At 38.2% G+C, this 21,760-nt stretch overlaps 1 protein-coding gene and 1 non-coding gene across 11 annotated transcripts in view; one reads left to right on the top strand and one right to left on the bottom strand.

Moving 5' to 3' along the window:
• PATJ (PATJ crumbs cell polarity complex component) overlaps positions 1–21,760 on the top strand; it is a 418,144-nt gene that overhangs the window by 220,634 nt on the left and 175,750 nt on the right. For all 10 annotated transcript variants that reach the window (XM_066269036.1, XM_066269031.1, XM_066269034.1 and 7 more), the window contains one exon: positions 19,830–20,026. In XM_066269036.1, coding sequence (XP_066125133.1) covers positions 19,830–20,026 — 197 coding nt within the window. The remainder of the gene's footprint in view (positions 1–19,829; positions 20,027–21,760) is intronic.
• LOC136332688 (U6 spliceosomal RNA) lies at positions 20,720–20,827 on the bottom strand. Its single transcript, XR_010730853.1, has one exon. It is a non-coding gene; the product is annotated as a U6 spliceosomal RNA (small nuclear RNA).

Here is a 21,760-nt window from a genome sequence, read left to right as displayed (position 1 = left end):
GTTTGGCGCGAGTGTTAGCTTGTATTGCCCGGGTTGCCACAGGATCAGTTTTTCCTCGGCTTGGATCTCCGTGAAACAGCCTGGTTCGGCCGTTTGTGCCGCGGCCTGGATCTATACACCCCCTTTGCCTGCCTCAGTTTCTATATTCACGGATCCCAGAGAAAGCCGCCCTGTTTAGGTTAGTGAGGAAGGCGGAGCATTTCTTACTCCCTATTTCCTTCAGGGTTTGGTTATATATTTAGCCAATTTTTCACTCGACCATACCTTCGGGTGTATTGCAAAACATCTGGAGGCTCCAAGGATAGGTTTTTCTGTTTCTAGTTGAAAATTTTTTTGAGTTTTGGGGGAGATTTATCGGTATCGCTTCCTACCCTGCCATTACTCTGACGTCATCTCCTTTTTTGTATTTTTCTGAAGTTGGAAATGGGGAGACGGTCAGACAGACTCCCACATGTGCCCGACCAGGATCCACCCGGCATGCCCACCAGAGGGCAATGCTCTGCCCATCTGGGGCGTCGCTCTGTTGCAACTAGAGCCATTCTAGCGCCTGAGGCAGAGGCCACAGAGCCATCCTCAGCACCTGGCCCGACTTTGCTCCAGTAGAGCCTTGGCTGCGGGAGGGAAAGAGAGAGACAGAGAGGAAGGAGAGGGGTTTGGGGTGGAGAAGTAGATGGGCGCTTCTTCTGTGTGCCCTGGCCGGGAATCGAACCTGGGACTCCTGCACGCCAGGCTGATGCTCTACCACTGAGCCAACCGGCCAGGGCCTCAATGATAAAAATTGAATCATGTGAGGAATTACTTTTCTAACTTGATTCCTTTCACCCACCAGCACATTTCTAATATTCAAACATGTTGCCTATAGCAGTGTTGAATAAAGTTCCATTTTATGAACATGCCATAATTGTTTTTCCATTCTATTACAAATGGTCATATTGAGAATTATATTATGTAACACCATATATGCAAACAGTCAGCATAGTGTTAGTGAAAAGTTCAGTTAATATTAATATAGTGCCCTGTTTAAAATTTGCTCATTGTATACCTACTCATTTGAATTTTGAATCATCAAATGGGAACATTTTAGATTTTCATTATTAGTTGAGGCCTTTTTTTCTTACTAGGTGGTTTCTTAAAGAATTTATCTTAGTGATTTTGCTCCACTTGACAGCCTGAATATTGTCACTTTTAATTTATGGTTTATTTTCTTCTCTCGTCATACCTAATATGAATTGAATTTCTGAGAATGAATGGAAGAAAATTACTTCTTTTTGTTTTTATTTTTTTACCAAGTTCTATATTAATACTTTTCTTGTTTAATCCTGGCCCTGATCTTCACCTAACATCATGGACTTTATAGCCAAACTTTCCGATTTACTTCTTTATTTTTAAATTTTTTATTGATTTTAACTTATTGTGTTTACATAGATTCAAGTGTCACACTGAATATTTCTACCCCCCGACCTCTGTGTTTCCCTCGACATTTCTCTTGTTCCCCTCCTTTAAATGCCTTCCTTCTTTCTAGGATTTTCTTTCCTGCTCTCTATACCACTGTATTATGTATATATAATTTCACCAATCTCTTTCTCCTCTCAATCCCCTTTCCCTCTCATCCCTTTGATCTTTGATCCTGCCTATGCCTCTATTCTGTTCCTCAGTTCCTCAAAAGAGTGAGGTAATATGATATTTTTCTTTCTCTGCCTGGCTTATTTCACTTAACATAACAGTTTACAGGTCCATCCATGTTGTAGCAAAATGTAAGATTTCCTTTTTCACAGCCGCATAGTATTCCTTTGTATATATGTACTACAGCTTTTTAATCCACTCGTCCACTGTCAGACACTAGGGCTGTTTCCAGGTCTTGGCTACTGTGAATAATGTGCCATGAACATGGGGGTGCATTTCTTTTTTTCAGTCAGTGATATGGTGTCCTTGGGATATATTCCTATAAGTGGAATGGCTGGGTCAAAGGGCAGTTCCATTCCTAATTTCTTGAGGAATCTCCATACTGTTTTCCACAGTGGCTGCACCAGTCTACATTCTCACCAGCAGTGCAAGAGGGTTCCCCTTTCTCCACATCCTCACCAGCACCTACTTTGTGTTGTTTTGTTAATGAGCGCCATTCTGATTGGTGTGAGGTGGTATCTCATTGTGGTTTTAATTTGCATTTCTCTAATGATTAGTGACGTTGAGCATTTTTTTTATCTGCCTATTGGCCATCTGTAAGTCTTCTTTTGAGAAGTGTCTATTCATTTCTTTCACCTGGTTTTTGATTAGATTGTTTCTTTTCCTGGTGTTGAGTTTTATAAGTTCTTTATAAATTTTGGTTATTAACCCTTTATCAGACATATTGTCAAATATGTTCTACCATTGTGTGGTTAGTCTTTTTATTCTGTTCATATTGTCTTTAGCTGTGCAAAAGCTTTTTAGTTTGATGTACTCCTATTTGTTCATCCTGTCTTCTAATCTATTTCACTTGCCCACGGAGATAAATCAGCAAATATATTGCTGCGAGAGATGTCAGAGAACTTACTACCTGTGTTTTCTTCAAAGATGCTTATGGTTTTACAACTTACATTTAACTCTATATCCATTTTGAGTTTATTTAGTGAATGGTGTAAGTTAGTGGTCTAGTTTCATTTTTTTCGCAGGTAGCTGTCCAATTTTCCCAACACCATTTGTTAGAGACTGACTTTACTCCATTGTATGCTCTTATCTCCTTTGTCAAGTATCAATTGTCCATAAAGGTGTGGGTTTATTTCTGGGTTCTCAGTTCTGTTCCATTGATCTATATGCCTGTTCTTATGCCAGTACCAGGCTGTTTTGAGTACAATGACCTTGTAGTATAATTTAATATCAGAAAGTATGATACCACCCATTTTATTCTTCTTTTTCAAGATTGCTGAGGCTATTTGTGTTCTTATTTGGTTCCATATAAATTTTTGGAATATGTGTTTTATATCTTTGAAGTATGTCATTGGTATTTTAATTGGTATTGCATTGAATTTATAAATTGCTTTGGGTAATATAGACATTTTAATGATGTTTATTCTTCCTAACCATGAACACAGTATATGCTTCCACTTGTTTGTATCATCCTTGATTTCTTTTTATCAATGTTTTATAATTTTCGGAGTACAAGTCTTTAACCTCCTTGGTTAAATTTACTCCTAGGTACTTTATTTATTTATTTTTTGTTTCAATAATAAAATGGGATTGTTTTCTTAATTTCTCTTTCTGACAGTTCATTGTTGGTGTATAAAAATGCCTCTGATTTCTATGTATTAATTTTATACCCTACCACCTTGCTGAATTCATTTATCAGCTCCTGTAGTTTTTTGACTGAGACTTTAGGGTTTTCTATATACAGTAAGTATCATATATTGATAGTTTTACTGCAATAAAACTGCAAATATTGATAGTTTTACTTCTTTTTCAATTTGGATGCCTTTTATTTCTTCTTGTTGTCTGATTGCTGTATCCAGGACTTCCAGAACTATGTTCAATAAGAGTGGTGAGAGGGGGTACCCCTCCCTTGTTCTTGATCTTAAGGTGATTGCTTTTAATTTTTGCCCATTAATTATGATACTGGCTGTGGGTTTGTCATAGATGGCCTTTATCATGTTGAGGTATGTTCCCTGTATTCCCACTTTGCTGAGAATTTTGATCATGAATGGGTGCTGGACTTTATCAAATGCTTTTTCTGCATCTATTGAAATTATTATGTGGTTTTTTTTCTTCTTTTTGTTTATGTGATGAATCACATTGATTGATTAACAAATATTGTATCATCCTTGCCTCCCCAGAATAAATCCCGCCTGTTCATGATTTTTTTCATGTATTGCTGGATCTGGTTTGCTAATATTTTGTTGAGGATTTTAGCATCTAAATTTATCAGGGATATTGGCCTATATTTCTTTCTTTGTGTTGTCTTTGCCTGGCTTTGGAATCAGAATTATACTTGCCTCATAAAAGGAGCTTGGAAGTCCTCCTTCCTCTTGAATTTTTTGAAATAGCTTGAGAAGAATAGGAGTTAGTGCTTCTTTGAATATTTGGTAGAATTCACCAATGAAGCCATTTGGCCCAGGGCATTTGTTTGTTGGGAGTTGTTTTTTTTTTTTGTTTGGTGTGTGTGTGTGTGTGTGTGTGTGTGTGTGTGTGTGTGTGTGTGTTTGACAGAGACAGAGAGAGAATCAGAGAGAGGGATAGATAAGTATAGACAGACAGGAAGGGAGAGAGATGAGAAGCATCAGTTTTTTGTTGTGGCATTTTAGTTGTTCACTGATTGCTTTCTCATATGTGCCTTGACAGTGGGACTATAGCAGACCAAGTAACCCCTTGCTCAATCCAGTGACCTTGAGTTTAGGCTGGTTGATGGTGACCTCGGGGTCTTGAACCTGGGTCCTCTGCATCCCAGTCCGACGCTGTATCCACTACCCACCACCTGGTCAGGCTTGTTGGGATTTTTGATAACTGTTTTTATCTCATTTGTTGTAATTGGTCTGTTTAGGTTTTCTGATTCTTCAGATTGATTTTTGGAAGATTATGTGTTTCAAGGAATTTGTCCATTTCACCTAGGTTGTTTAATTTTTTGGCATACAGTTCTTCATAGTATTTTCTTAGAATATTTTGTATTTCTGTTGTGTCAGTTGTTATTTCTCCACTCTCATTTCTAATTTTATTTGAGTCTTCTCTCTTTTTTTCTTGGTGAGTCTGTTTAAAGGTTCATCAATCTTGTTTACCCTTTCAAAGAACCAGTTCTTGGTTTTATTGACCCTCTGTATTGTTTCTTAACCTCTATGTCATTTATTTCCGCTCTGATCTTTATTATTTCCTTTGTTCTAATTGCTCTGGGCTTTACTTGCTGTTCTTTTTCTAGCTTTTTTAGATTCAGGTTTAGGTTGTTTATTTGAGCTTTTTCTAGCTTCTAACGGTATGCCTGTAGTGCTATGAACTTTCCTCTCAGTACTGCTTTTGCTGTGTCTCATAAATTTTAAATTGTTATATGCTCATTATCATTCATTTTTAGAAATTTTTAAATTTCTTTTTTGATCTCATTGTTAACCCATTCGTTATTTAATAACATGCTATTTAGTTTCCACGTGTTTGCATATTTTTCAGTTTTTCTGTTGTAGTTGATTTTATTTCTAGTTTCATGCCATTGTGATCAGAGAAAATGGTTGATATGATTTCAATCTTTTTAAATTTGTTGAGACCACTTTTGTGTCCCAACATGTGGTCTATCATAGATAATGTACCATGAGCACTTGAAAAGAATGTATATTCTGCTACTTTAGGTTGAAAGGTTCTGAAAATATCTATTAAATCCAGTTGATCTAGTGTGTCCTTTAAGTCTGCTGTTTCTTTGTTAATTTTCTTTCTTGAGGATCTATCTAGTGATGTTAGTGGGTATTGAAATCTCCTACTATTCTAGTATTGCTGTTGATCTCGCCCTTTTTATCCATCAAAGTCTGCTTCATATATTTAGGTGCTCCTATATTAGGTGTGTAGATGTTTATAACGGTTATATCTTCCTGTTGGATTGCTCCCTTTAGCATTATGTAGTGATGTTCTTTATCTCTTACTACAGCCTTTCTTTTAAAGTCTATTTTGTCTGATAAATAAGGATTGCTACCTCAGCTTTTCTTTTCATTTCCATGAAGTATTTTTTCCATCCTTTTACCTTTAGACTATGTTTATCTTTTGTTTTGAGGTGTGTCTCTTGTAGACAGCATATGTATCAGTTCTGTTTTTCTTGTCCATGCAGCTACCCTATGTCTTTTGATTGGATCATTTAATCCATTTACATTTAAGGTTATTATTGATATAATAAATTGCTGATTCGATCCTCTGCTTCATCCAGCCTGCTTTTTTTTATTATATATATATTTTTTATTATTTTATTTTAGAAAGGAGAGAGAGAGAGAGAGAGAGAGAGAGAGAGGAGAGAAAGACCGAGAGAGAGAGAAGGAGGGAGGAGCAGGAAGCATCAACTCCCATATGTGCCTTGACCAGGCTAGCCCTGGGTTTCGAACTGGCAACCTCAGCATTTCCAGGTCGATGCTTTATCCACTGCGCCACCACAGGTCAGGCTCATCCAGCCTGCTTTTAATTCCTTCTAGTGTAGTCTTCATTTCTGATATTGTATTTGTCATTTCTGTCTGATTCTTTTTTATGATTTCAATGTCCTTTTTGATGCCTGCTATCTCTTTATTGTGCTCTTTATGTCTGTCTATTGTTGCTCTAAGGTCCTTGAGCATCCTAACAATCATTATTCTAAACTCTGCATCCGGTATCTTGGTCATTTTCTTCTCATTTAGTTCTTTTTCTGGGGATTTCTCTTGTTGATTCATTTGGATTGCATTTCTGTCTTCTCATTTTGTCTGTGTATAGGCTTCTCCTTTGGATGTGCTGTTTGTATAGCTAACTGACTATAAGGTTGGTGTTGTCTTCCTCCAGCTTTCAGTTGTGTTGTTTCTAGATCTTCTTGGGTTGGTCTCAGTTATTGTTTGTAATCTGCTGTGGGCTACTTGTCTGCTGCTACAGATGTTTTTGCTATTTGTATTAGCATTTTCTATGCGTTAGCTGGGTCAGGTGTGAGAAGCCCTTCCTTAAGATACCACTCTAACAAGGGTTGTTAAGTCCTGAACTGATGCTCTCTATATCTGGCCGCTGGATGTGCCAGCCCTGGACTTTTCTGGCTGGAACCTGGCACAGACCAGTGGGGTAACTGCTTATGACTGGCCCTTAACAACTTTATTGGAGCTACAGACAATCCAGAATTTGTGGCTGCCTCTGCTGTGCCCAGATGTCATAAATATCAGCTGCACTCCTTGGCTGGCTTTTATCTACTCTTGGCTAGTGTGTGTGGCCTCTCTATTCCTGAGGTGTTGTCTGTCCACCACTGCTGTAGCCACCTCAGGCACTGCCACCGCCAGGCATGCTGGCTCGTGGGCCGTAATGTGGGCCACCCCACATGTCTGTGGGATCCTTGTCTCACCGGTCCCTGCCCCTTGTAGGCGTGTGGGACAACTCACTGGGTTCTGCCTTCCGCCACCACCATGCAGGCCGCCCCACTGAGCGCCGTGGCCCTGCTGCCACAGCTAGGCCCGCCCACCATTCGAAGTTACTCAGCAGCATGTGTGTGTGGGGGGCGGTGTAGCCCAGACCTCAGCACTCAAAACCTGTGTCCCTGATGCGCCCCCTTCTTCTAAGTGACTCTTTGCACTGACTGGAGTAGGAGAGCCTCTGGTGGGCAGGGTAATTGCTTCCCTTTGCTGGTGTTGGTTGTCCCAGGAAAAATGGCCACTTTAGGTTTGAGGAATGACCCAGTACAAGAGTCAGGGTGGCTGTCCCCCACAGTCTCTCCCTGTGCCTCCAAGACTACACTCTCTTGCAACTCCCGTCCTCTCGGTGCTCCGTGATCCTGGAGCCCGAGGTCAGTGGCTGTGAATGAGGTTTTCTGCTCTGTCTCTTTAAGATGGACCCTGGGTCTGAGAGTTCTGTCTCACTCTTGCAAACATTAACCCTGCTCTTCTTTCAGCTAAATACTGTCCATGCACCTTTTCTAGTCTCTGACGCTCCAGGCTAGGGTTCTGGTCCTGGGGCTGAGGGCCCACAACTCTCTGGGTAACCTTCCCTACCATGAAAGACCCTCCGGGCTGCCACTCGCTCCTGGTAGCGAGGCAGCCATTTCTGCATCTCCGCCCTTCCTACCAGTCTCAGTGTGGTTTCTTCGGTGATGCTTGGTTATAGATTCCTCTTAGTTTAGTCCAAAGTTGGTTTTTCAATATGATTGTTCCTAAGTTGTAATCCACTTTGGTTCTGGGAGGTGGGAGTTGTAATGTCCGCCTACTCTGTCGACATTTTCTCTTCTCTGCAAACTTTGTGTTTTAAATCCTAGCTTTACCATTCTCTAGTTGGGTTACCACACAAGTTATCAACCCTTTTTTAGTTTCCTAAACTGTAAAACTGAGGATAATGATACCTATCAAAGAGATTGTTTTATAAAGATTAAATGAGTTAAATTATAGTCAATTGCTTAGAACAATATCTAGCTGTTACTATTATATTTATCTGTAGTTCTCATGTTTCTATGTCTGAGTATTTATTTCTATTTATAGGTCCATATGATATTATCAAATTTATAAATGGCATTTTAAAAATACCAACTACATGTAAGAGGAAAGTCTGTTTATTTGTTGTCATGCCAAATGTAGTTTTTTATGCCGGCATGTTTTCATTATTTTCTCTGTGGGCTTTCTCTTGAGATGTGTCCCTTACTACTGGTGTTTATGTACTATTTTTTTGGATTAGTTATGGTCTTTTTTTCATATGCTTTTACTTCTCCAATCTGCATATGCTGTCAGTGAATTAAAAATGGTTACTAAGACAATTAGATTGGGATGCATATCATAATCTGATTATTTAAAAGTGGGATTGTTGTATTTAATGTATAGGAAAATGTACTTGAAATATTTTTATGTAAAATATTATTTTTATTATTTGGAAACAAACCAGGTAATGAAATGCTTCTAAAGTTGTATTGGGCCATTATATACAGTATGTTGAATATTTTCTATTAAAATACTGGGCAGTTACTTGAATTAGCATTTTTCTTAGGAGAAAGACTCTGTTATCTGAGCAACACCTAATATCCTATGATGATAGGAAAACACTCTGAGACCATACTAGAGCATTCTTACTAGCTTTTTGATGTTTCACTTTTTTTTTTTAAGGTTTCTGAGATTTTGTAGTACAAAATACCTGACAAATACTTGCAATTCAGAACTTGAGTACAATACAGAAATGAAGAAATAAGACTGCTATGATCACATTCATTAATAACTTGTAATACTAAGGTTTTTTTTTTTGTATTTTTTTGAAGTTAGAAATGGGGAAGCAGTCAGACAGACTCCCTCATGCGCCCGACCGGGATCCACCTGGCATGCCCACCAGGGAGCGATGCTCTGCCCATCTGGGGTGTTGCTCTGTTGCAACCAGAGCCATTCTAGCGCCTGAGGCAGAGGCCACGGAGCCATCCTCAGTGCCCAGGCCAACTTTGCTCCAATGGAACCTTGGTTGCGGGAGGGGAAGAGAGAGACAGAGAGGAAGGAGAGGGGGTGGGGTGGAGAAGCAGATGGGCGCTTCTCCTTTGTGCCCTGGCCGGGAATCAAACCCGGGACTCCTGCACGCCAGGCTGACACTCTACCACTGAGCCAACCGGCCAGGGCCTTACTAGCTTTTTGGATAGGGAAAAAGCATTGATGCTTTAATACAGAATTATGAGCAATTTGGGATTGATTGATTGATTGATTGACGGATTGATTTTTATTAAGTGAGAGGCAGGGAAACATACTCCTACATGCACCCCAACCTGGATCCACCCGGCAAGCTCCCTATTAGGCAATGCTCTGCCTCCGCAACTGTGCTATCTCAGCTCCTGAGGTGAGGCCATGGAGCCATCCTCAGTGCTGGGGGCCAAATTGCTTAAACCATTTGAGCCATTCTGCAGGACAGGAAAAGAGAATGAGAGAGAGAAGAGTGGGGTGGAGAAGCAGATGGTCACTTCTCCTCTGTGCCCTGACTGGGGATCAGATCCAGGACTTCCACACACCCGGCTGATGCTGTACTGCTCAGCCAACGGGCCCGGGATTCCTTTCTTAAGGTAATATTGTCATGGGGCTAGAAAATCCATATTCAAAACAACCGTTTTGTTCATCTGAGTCAAAAGTCTATTCTCTCTCTCTAGTTTTTCTAGGTTGATGTTTATTCTGGGGAACTTGGGTAAATCCTGGTGCCAAAATAAAGAGGTTTCTTATCTCCTAACCTCTGAGTTTTATTTAGAAATGGAAATGCATCCTAGATTAGGATGTGAACTACTGTCACTTAATTACACATGTAAAAGTCAATAAAAATCAGTATAAAGATTGGCTGTTTATTACAAATATTTCTTGGCATTATCAGTAATGGGTATATAGTAAGATTGTGGATCATTATAACACTTTTAATATTTTAACACTTTTAATATTTTGTTGCTAAAATTTAGTAGTGATATATGTTGGAGTGTGTGCAGGAAACAAAGTATCAGTTCTTTGGACTTTATTTTTCTTAATTTTAGAGGAGAATTTTAATGGCTTCAAATAAAATAATATTATTTATCCTACTTCAATATATTTTAGTGAAATTGAACCCCCACATATTCCCTTCCCCGCCCACTGGTTGCCATGGTAACAACTCCCAGCAGCCCTGAGAGCAAATGCCAGGCAGTGTGGGGTCCCAGTCTGAGGGAGCCTCATGTCTAATGCTGCAGAACTGGTGGTGCTGACTCAGCTGTACACCAGAGGAGCTATACTGTGAATTCTTTCTTCAATTCTGAGTTCACAAACTGGCATGCAGTGTGTTGATTTTTCGAAGATGCGAGTTCAGTTTTGCTTTCCCTCCACACACTAACTGTGTTTTCCTTCTCACCTTTTGAAATTTTAGTTCACCTTTTATTATCCCTGCAGAGCAGAAGTAGTTGGTAATGGAAATTACAGGAAACTTCTGATATTTGAGAGGGAGGGAGGCAGCTATATGTGGTAGGGTAGGAGAAAGAGGAGGAAGACGTTGAGATTGAGATTCTGAAGCAAGCTATTGTATAGTCAAAACAAATTTCTTACTCAATCCTGAGTGCAATTGTGTTGCCAGAGAGATAGGTCTATTGAGATTAGTTTTGTGAAAGGCATATTTAACGCCTGCATGAAATTTTGGTTATCTGTGAACTTTATGGTTGGCTGTCATGATTGCTCTAGAAAAAGTTTTTATATTATATGGGAGATTAAGCTATTATTTACAGCTATTATTTATATTATTATTGCGGCCCATGAAAATCATCTAAGGAACCTTATTACAAAGAGAATTCTACCCCATTCCAAAACCTTACCCCCAACTCAATGCCTCAGAATCTCAGCTGGTGGATCCTAGTTATAATTCTATTTTACAGGCTCTTAGGGTGATTTTTAGGTATCCTGCCTGGCAAATAATAGAAGGAAACTATGCCTGTGTTTCATGTCCCTTAAGGGAGACTCATTATTAAAAATTCTACCAGTCTAAGCAATAGCTATGGTGTGATTAGGAGAACACAGAACCTGGATCCAAACACTGGCCAAATCTTACCTCATCTCTCTAAGTACCAATCCACTCATCTGCATATGGAGGTGTCTGCAAAGGTGTGGGAAGATTCAATGACATGGGAAACTTTGAAATGTTTCTTTTATATAAGGAAGTATTATGAATATATGATGATTTTCTTTTTTTGTGTGTGACAGACAGAGACAGAGAGAAGGACAGATAGGGACAGACATACAGGAAGGGAGAGAGATGAGAAGCATCAGTTCTTTGTTGCAGTTCCTTAGTTGTTCATTGATTGCTTTCTCATATGTGCCTTGACCAGGGAGCTTTAGCAGAGTGAGTGACCTCTTGCTCAAGCCAGCAACCTTGGGCTTCAAGCCAATGACCTTTGGGCTCAAGCCAGTGACCATGGGTCATGTCTATGATCCCAGGCTCAAGCCGGATGAGCCCACGCTGAAGGCGGTGAACTTGGGGTTTTGAACCTGGGTCCTCAGCATCCCAATTCGATTCTCTATCCACTGCGCCACTGCCTGGTCAGTGCGAAAATATGATAATTCTAAAGATAACTTCCTTAACTAAGGAGCAAAATTTGAAGTCACTTTTATTTTTTAAAATGTTGACGCCTGACCAGTGATGCAGTGGATAGAGTGTTGGCCTGGGATGCTGAGGACCCAGGTTCGAACACCAAGGCCGCCGTCTTGAATGCAAGCTCACCAGCTTGAGCCCAAACTTTGCTTGCTCTAAGCCAGGGGTCAGGAACCTATGGCTCACGAGCCAGATGTGGCTCTTTTAATGGCTGCATTTGGCTCGCAGACAAATCTTTAATAAAAAAAAGAATAACATTAAAAATATAAAATATTCTCATGTATTACAATCTATTCATATCCTGCTGCTCATGTTCATGGTTGTGGGCGGCTAGAGCCAATCTTACAGCTTGGATTTTTATTGGATAATGCTTAACATACACGGGTCGTTGTGTGGCTCTCACAGAATTACATTTTAAAATATGTGGCATTCATGGCTCTGTCATTCAAAAAGGTTCCTGACCCCTGCTCTAAGCCCAAGGTCACTGGCTTGAGCAAGGAGTCACTGGCTTAGCAGAAGCCCCCCTGGTCAAGGCACGTATGAGTAAGCAATCAATGAACAACTAAGGTGCTGCAACTATGAGTTGATGCTCCTCATCTCTCTCCCTTCCTATGTCTCTTTCTGTCCTCCCTGTTTCTCTCGCATGTGTGCACGCTAAAAAATATAATTGTTATTGACATCTGACTTGTGGTAGAGCTGTGGATAGAGTGTTGACTTGAAATGCTAAGGTCGTGAGTTTGAAATCCTGGGCTTGCCTGATCAAGGCACGTACAAGAAGCAACTACAAGTTGATACTTCTTGCTCCTCTCTCCCTCTTTTCTTCTCTCTCCTCTCTCTAAAATCAATAAATAAAATCTATTTAAAAATTAAAAAAATATTATTGGAGAAATTTAACATGATTTTGTAGAGAAGGAATTGAACCACTTATTAGAAGACTTTAGTTTCTTGCTATAGATTAGCTTTATAACTGTATACAGGATCTTTATTTTATAGTCTTCTTCCTTTCTTTATGAAATGGAGTGTTCTTCAGTGTTCTTTCTCCCAAGGAGTTTTGTAAAGATAAGCTTATTTCTGATTGTAGAATACTAATCATGCACTGTAAAATAGCTTATGACGCATTTTAATTTATTCAGTAAACATTAATAGACTCTTTTTTGGATATTATAGGGATACAAAAAATTACTAGAACACAGTACCCATCTCCAAAGGCTCAGTCTAGTGGGAAGGGCAGACATTCCTGACAATAATTAACAATGGGAATAGCTCTAGAGCTGGATAAATACCAGGTACCTCAGGTATAAGATATTTCAGGTAGAAGGTTGAACTTCAGTTGGACTCGGGAAGCTGAGAGAAGGCTTCCCTTAAGTATATGACCTTGACACTGAGGGTTGAGTCATGAGAATTTGTTATGAGGCTTCATGCACAGATCCAGTTCATGACTGTGTGAGTAACTCAGTCAGTCGATCAGTGCAAGGAATCTATTATGGCTTCACAGACACCAAGCCCATAACTCAAGGACATGATGTATATAATACAGGAGCAGTCAATGAAGGACAAAACTTTGAGAAGACTTACAGGGAATGGGAAGAGGTGAAGAGACACTAGAGGTCATGGAAACCAAGCAAAAGGTCTCCAAGGAGGAAGTGGCCAGCAGTGTCAGAAGTTGTGAAGAAGAAAAATTAAAAACTGAAACAGCTCATCAGATTTGTCTTTTAGGAAGGTTTTGGAGCCATCAGTAAAAAGTAATGGGTGTCACCAAGGGGCTCCCTGTGCCTCAATAATTAATTTAAAATAAGAAAAAATAACAAAATAAAATAAAATGAAGTCCAAGGTAGGAGGGTGCTTTAAGAGAAGGTAGCTTTATATGATTTCTTGGTTTGTTTTTCCTGGATTAAAAGTCTCTGATTCCATGATATGGTGAAAACATAGCATTTAAACTTTCTAAGAGTTAGACCCTATCATTTTTTAAGCCTCTTCTAGTTGAGTCTAAATAAAAATTGTAGGATAATTTGAATTCAGAGGTTGGAAAACCTTAACAATAAAAATTTAACTGAAGATTATTTAAAGAGCATATGTGTTACAAGCATTTGGTACTTTTCTTGTTTTATTGCTCTTTCTGTGTTAGGATGCATTGAAAAAAAATGATAAAGATAAACCTTTTTGCTTTTCAAGTTTCTTCGGTTTAATAGAGATAATTTTAAAAGAAAATGTATACTTTGTTATTTGTTTTTCTGAAGGTCTTAATGGGTTTTGTTACTTTTGAATCCAAATCTAAAGGAGAAATTATTCTTGTACTTCTTTTAACTGAACGAATGCATTATCTCTGAAAGTGTTTTGTTTCTAATGCTTTTAGGTCTCTGTCACTTTTTTGTCTCATTTTTTGGGGCATTGGTTTAATAGTATAGCATAACAGTTGAAGAAAACCTTAGAAACCATTCTTTTATACTTTCAACAGGCAAATATTGCACACATTAACCACCTAATATATACCTGGCACTGTTTTAGATACAGAAGACAGCAGTGAGCTGCATTTACAAGGAACCTCATAAAGTTTATATTCTACAATAGGGAAGTAAAAATAAATCTAAAAAGATACTTTCAGATAGTACTGTGAAGACATACAAAACTGAGTTTGTATCCTTATTACCTCAATAGCTGGTGACCTTTGGGCAATATTTAACATGAGAATCTTATTTCCCACACCTAGAATGCAGAGATGATGATTCTTATCTGATAGAGTGATTTTTAAGCATGAAATGAAAAATTATATTGAAAGATTAAGACACTTGCTCTGGCTGGGTGGTTCAGTAGGTAAAGCATTGTTCCAGCACCCTGAGGTCCTGGGTTCAGTCCCCGGTCAGGGCACATATGAGAAGCAATCAATGAGTGCACAACTAAATGGAACAACAAAGTGGAACAAAGAGTTGATGCTTCTTTTTAATTTTTCAATTACAGTTAACATACAATAATATATTATGTTCAGATGTACAACATAGTGTGAATAAACTATGTGAATAAACGTTAATATAACTTATGAAGTGACCAACCCATATCTAGTACCCATCTGACCATACACAGTTATTACAATATAATTGATTATATTCCCTATACTGTACTTTACATCTTTGTGACTATTTTTATAAATGTCCATTGCAGCATTATTTATAACAGGGTTTGCTTTTTTTGCGGAGCTTTATTATGTTGAGCTTACCCTCTCCTCCCATAAATAATAATAATTAATAATAAAATACATCAAGGAAAGCTAAGTAACTCATTTGTTCGTGTTCAGGCAAATCAAGTTGGAGGAAGTTGGATGCTGGATCATTGGAAATGTCAACTAAAATGAGGTTTTTGGCGTTAAGCATTGAAGATTTTAACCAATCGGTTAAGAGTTCACTAGAATATCTAAAATACTCAGTGTAGTTTGCAGACATTGGTGGTTTTCCTGACAGCTCAGTAAAATATGAATAGATGGGTGACTTCAGTTGCTGATATTTTTATTATAGCTCTTATCTCTTTAAATTATAATTAATCATATGTATTATTGTCCCCAATGATTGATTTTAAGGTCCTTACAAACAAATTCAATAATTTGTCCTTTATGTCACAAACCTGACATGAATTTGGATTCAGTTAATATTTGTTAATTGAATAAATGGGATTATAGTAGTGATATTACAAAACATTGGCCAGAAAAATAGGGCTGCTGATTTCAAAAATTCAGGATAATAAATCTATAATTTAGTCCCTTAGTGGGATATAGATAAGAGAACCAATTTTTGAAGGTCTTTTAAGCCTATGGATAGGAGTTTCTTTGTTTTGTTTTACTGTGGTAAAATATACACAACTAAATTACCATTTACACCATTTTCAAGTGTACAGTTCAGTGGCATTAAGTACACTCACATTGTTGTACTACTGTGACTACCATCCATTCCAGAACTTTTTTTCATCTCCTCAAATTGAAACTATACAAAGGGTTAAAGGGTTTTAATTCCACACTTAAATAGCATGCAATTTTAAAGCCACCTCAGTGGTCTGTGTCCCATAGGACAAACACTAGATCCAGTGGTGTAATTCTTCCAAATCTGCAGTGATTGTCCTGGAGACTCCTTAATATGTAAAATTCAGAGATGAGAACCTGGGAGAGAATGAGGCCAGCCCCTCCTCTAATGATTCTCATTGGAGGACTGTGTGCCTTCTTCATGCCATTGTGGGAGAACCATTGCTCCCTTTTACAAGTCTGAATTTTCCTCAAGATAAATAAAGTTAAGAAAAGAGTTGCTTTGTTGCTAACTCAATACTAACTTGAAACTTCAGCATAACTAAGCTATGGAAACAAAATCATAGTTGTATTTTACCCCTAACATTATTTAGACCCAATGTCCCAGGCATTTTTAAGTAACATCTGTTTTGAAGGTAACAACCTCATTTTATAGCGAGAGAGACAGTCAGAGAGAAATGGGGACAGGAAGGGAGAGAGATGAGAAGTATCAACTGGTTGTTGTGGAACTTTAGTTGTTCATTGCTTTCTCATATGTGCCTTGACCAGGGGACTCCAGCTGAGCCAGTGACTTCTTGCTCAAGCCAGCAACCTTAGGCTTCAAGCCAGTGACCTTTGGGCTCAAACCAGCAACCACAGGGTCATGTCTATGATCCCACACTCAAGCCAGTGACCCTGTGTTCAAGCTGGTGAGCCCGTGCACAAGCCGGCAACCTTGGAGTTTTAAACCTGGATCCCCACCATCCCAGGTCAACGCTCTATCCACTGCACCACTGCCTGATCAGGCAACCTCATTTTATAAATAAGAAATCTGCAGTTTGTAGAAGTTCAGTGACTCGTCCAAGGAACCAGTGCTTTAGCTAGGGATTTGAACTGAATTCTGACCCTTTTGCACCTTACTTTCTACTTTTCCTTCCACTATAGTTAATCATTATAATGTGTTAAATTTGTGTCTTTGTATATTTGCTTCCAAAATATATAGTGTGAGTTTTTGTGCAGTAATCTTAATTTGTATAAATGGTATTGACCCCATTCTAGTTTTCCTCCTTTACATTCAGCACTGTTTTAAAATCCCTCTCTGTCAATACATACAATAAATTTCTTCTCACGGCTGATAGTACACTGTTATGTTCATTCACCAGATTTCATATATCCTCTTCCAGTGATGGACACCCAGATTATTCCCAGCTTCCTGCCATCTCAAATCACATTGTAATAAACATCAGCCAGTTGCCCCTTGAGACCTGTATAAGAATTCATTAGGATATATATACCCAAGAGTGAAATTGCTTGTTGATAGAGTTTGTGTATGTTTAATTTGATTAAGTAGTGCCAGACTACTCTCCAGAATAGCTACACCACTCAACACTCCCACCGCAGTGTGTGAGGATTCTGTTGTCCTCCTGTCTTCACTAGGCTTAATGATCCAATTTTTGGATGTTTGCCAGTCTAATAAGTGTAAACTGATATTTTAATTTGCATTTCCATAATTACTAATGAATTTGAGTGTCTTTTCACATGTCTGTGAGCCTTTGGAGTTTTTTATGTCTTTTGACCAGATTTCTATTGGGGTTCTCTGTATATTCCCTGTTGGTTTTTAAATAGTGCAAATAACTTTTATGTTACATTATTTTTATTTCTAAATTTAAATTCAGAAAGTACTTTCTGTTTCAATTCACCAAGAGTTTGGGGTTTTTGAAGAATCTTAGGTAGATGTTGTACCTTCTCAGAATGCTTTTATTCATCTATTAATATGATCTTTCTGTTCTTCTAGTTTAGTTTATGAATGTGATTTTCCTTGAAAAATTTCCTGATAGTTAACTATCTTTGCATTCCTGGACTATACCCTTCTTTATAATGTATTGTCATATTGAAATGTACGAATATGTTTTTCTTATGTCAGATAATGATCAAATATTTGGCTATATCATAGAGGTCAAATTAAATATTTTTTAATGGACTCTTGAATTAAAATACTTTTTTAAAAAACAATTTTTGTGTCCGTGATTTTAAATAAGACTACAATTTTCTTTTCCTGACTTGTCTTTATTTTGGAAACAGTATCAGAATTATACCAGCCTTAAAAAATGGGGTAGATGCAGTGGCACGGTAGATAGAGCATCAGACTGGGATGCAGAGGACCCAGGTTCAAAACCCTGAGGTCGCCGGCTTGAGCACGGGCTCATCTTGTTTGAGCGAGGCTCACCAGCTTGAACCCAAGGTTGCTGGCTTGAGCAAGGGGTCACTGAGTCTGCTTTAGCCCCCCCAGTGAAGGCACATATGAGAAAGCAATCAGTGAACAAGCAATCAATGAACAACTAAGATGCCGCAACGAAGAATTGATGCTTCTCATCTCTCTCCCTTCCTGTCTGTCTGTCCTTCTCTCTGTCTCTCTCTCTCTGCCTCTGTCACCAAAAAGGGGGGAGGGGCAGATAACTTTTTGTACATTTTCCACATTTTGGAACAGCTTTACATGGGATAAAAATTGATTCTATTTTGAAATCTGATAGAATTCAAATGTACATATCTAGGACTGGGATATTTTTGAAAGGAAATGTCCTTGATCATTTCAGTTTCTTTAATAATTATTAGTCTGTTACAGTATTACATTTATTCTTGTACTAAAAGTGGCATTTTAAATTTTTTGAGAAATTTGTTATATTTTAAAGTGTATCAACATTTAGTATATTGATGTACTATTAATGTTATTTTAAAAATCTGTCTGCAGTTAGTTTCCTTTTCTTATACTAAATTTATTTTTCCTTGATTATTTTTTGCAGAGCCTATCTTATTAATGTTTTCAGAGAACTATGTTTTACTTTCATTGACGTTTATGGTAGTACTTCCGTTTAGTTTATTATTTTATTTGGTTTGGTGGTGATGCTTCTGTTTCATTAATAGATGGTCTTATGTTGCTATTTTCTCTCTTCTTGTATTTTGCGTTTGCTAGGTGATTTTGTTGCACAGATCAATGCAAGTGACGCATAGCCATTCAAATCTTAAAATATAAAATAGGTAATTTTACCATAAAATAGAGGTAGCAAGGTGAGACAGAAGATTGAGTAAAATAATTACAGGATGCCTATAAGCCATGAATCATTGAGTTCTTTCACATGTACTTTAGTTCATTTTTCCAGCATCCATGCAGGGGGTAATCCAATACCCATTTCACACATGAACTCCATAAATATAAAATAATATGTTGATTATTGGATATTGAATAAGTGGTAGATTTGTGAATTGAATTCAGAGCTAATCTCTAAACCAATGTTCTTAGGTTCCCTTGTTTTTACTCACATAGCACTCAATATTATTTTGTTCTCTTTGTATACTTTAAAAAAATGCAATTATTTAGAATTGTTGATTTCTTTTCAACTGGACTGCAAATCCATTAGAATAGGAACCATGTTTGTGTGGTTCAGAATATCTCAAAGACCAATTCCTTTGCTTGGCACATAGCTCACGCTTAGTAAATATTCTTTGTCTCCCCCCACCCCAGTTTTTTGGAGGAAATGCACGGAGGCCTGGGTTTCCACCACATTGTTTTGTCCATCTTATGTGAGAAAATAGCACATGGAAAGTCTAGGCCAGTGTGAAACTGAGCAATTAGGGAAGGTTTTGTGGGTGAACTAACTTTCTTAGATATAAAATAATTTTTAACTGTATCCTATGCATAAGGCTATGAATGATCTCAAGTACTTCATTCTCAAAAAGGGACCATTCATTGTAGAGTAATCACAGTATGGATAGGGAAATACTGGCATCTCTGTAATATAAATTTAACCAGTGTATTTTTTTAATTATATGAGAGGCAGAAAGGCAGAGATAGACTTCAGCATGTGCCCCAACTGTGATCTACCCAGTAAACCCACTAGGAGTGATGCTTTACCCATCTGCGGCCCCTCTCCAGCAACTGAGCCATTTTAGTGCCTGAAGCAGAGGCCATGGAGCCATCCTCAGTGCCCAGGCCAACTCTCTCAAACCGTTTGAACCATGGCTTTGGGATGAGAAGAGAGAGAGAGAAGGAGGAGGGGTGGAGAAGCAGATGATTGCCTCTCCTGTGTGTCCTGACCAGGAATCGAACCCAAACTACTGTATTTAACTTTCTTTTTGTCTTTTTTTTTTTTAATAGAAAAAATTAGGCAAAGATATGCAGATCTTCCTGGAGAATTGCACATTATTGAACTTGAAAAGGATAAGAATGGACTTGGACTCAGTCTTGCTGGCAATAAAGACAGGTCACGCATGAGCATATTTGTGGTGGGAATTAACCCAGAAGGACCCGCCTCCACGGATGGACGAATGAGAATTGGAGATGAACTGTTAGAGGTAAGGGGCATATATATTTTTATTTCTCTTCTGGTAAGATGAAGAGGTACAGGGGATAGTGTACAATAAAATGAGGTGAAGGGGAAGAATGTTGACAAATTATATTTTCTTCAACTATTCAAAATAATTTTTTCAAGGCAAAAATAAAAGTCATATTGTTGCTTGCAAGTGTTATTTGTTGCTTGAGTAAAAACTAATCTCTCAAAATAATTTAGGCACTCAAGTAAAATCTCATGGAAACATATTAAAAGACTAAGGCTTGTTTTTAATATTAATTTTAAAAAGTTTAAAACTAATTTGATTATTAATCTTATATTGTTAGTACTTATCAAAATGATCTGGGTTTTGAATTAACTATAATTATGACATTTGTTTTTGTTGTTGTCATTTAGTTTCTTGGGAAGGTGATAGAGCCAGTGAAATCTTGTGATCTGATTGTCAAGAATGGTTAATATCTGTGAAATTGATGATGTGGGTTAAGGCTCTATAAGTTCCTTATTTAGGAACAGGATAGAGATAAAAGAAGCGAAGGAGGTTACTGATCCTCTGCTAATTACTCTCTGGATGATTTCATAATAAACTGAAAGGCTATTCATATTTTCTTAAACTTAAAGTCAGGGTCTGTTCTGAGTTTAACATAGTTTGATCTTCATTTACTTGTTCAATTATTCATTCAGCTAATATATTTTTAGTAAACGTATGGAATGCTTTACAAATTTGTGTGTCACCCTTGTGCAGGGGCCAGGCTAATCTTCTCTGTATTGTTCCAATTTTAGTAAAGATATGGAATGCAGCTAATATTTTTTTAATATCTCTTAGAATTGGACACAGAAAAATTGATGAATACATTCAGTTCATATAAATAGCTCACAATCTAGAGGAAAAAACAGACATGACAAGATTATTGCACTACAAAATGAAAAATATAATAATGGCAACAACTAATATATCAGTTGGTATCAGACACAGTAACCTCTTTTACTGGCATGCTGTTTGGCTTCTTAGCTTTTTGTTAACTAGTGTGCTCTCAACCTCCTGGAGAGAATGCTCCAATACTTGGTCATCAAGGGGAGTTAAATCACAGAAGCACCAAATGTCAGTCAGAATGCTTACTTAAAATGAGTTTATGATTTCCTCTTCAGATTCAGACTCAGAATACAATTCACTGTTGTTCACAATTTGACTTGCCTAATAATATCTGTAGCCAAAGCTGGTCAGACACAACTGTGAGACCATTAGTATCACCTTACTCCTCCAAACCCGATAGTTTCTCCTCATCTAAATCCTATTTCCACAAAAATGTCACTTTTTGAATTACTTTTCTTTTTTTAAGTGAGAGGAGGGAAGACAGTGAGACAGACTCCTACATGCACCCCAGCCAGGATCCACCCAGCAACCCCTGTCTTGGGCCGATGCTTGAATCAACCAGGTTATTTTTAGTGCCTGAGGCTGATGTTTGGACCAATGAGCTATCCTCTGTGCCCAGGGCTAGTGCTCCAATCAACTGAGCCACTGGCTGTGGGAGGAGAAGAGAGAGAGGTTTGGGGGGCGGGGGGGAGAAGCAGATAGATGGTCACTTCTCCTGTGTGCCCTAACTGGGAATTGAACCCAGGATGTCCATATGTGGGGTTGACCTTCTATGCACTGATCCAGCTGGCCAGGGTCTGGAATTACTTTTCTTTTCATCTTCTGTTGTAATATAGCATCATGAAAACACTGACTAGCATAATCATC

This window comes from Saccopteryx bilineata, chromosome 3 (assembly GCF_036850765.1).
Source record: "Saccopteryx bilineata isolate mSacBil1 chromosome 3, mSacBil1_pri_phased_curated, whole genome shotgun sequence".
NCBI lineage: Eukaryota > Metazoa > Chordata > Mammalia > Chiroptera > Emballonuridae > Saccopteryx > Saccopteryx bilineata.
The sequence above is the reverse complement of the archived record's forward strand: the minus strand, read 5'-3'. Positions and strand labels throughout refer to the sequence as shown.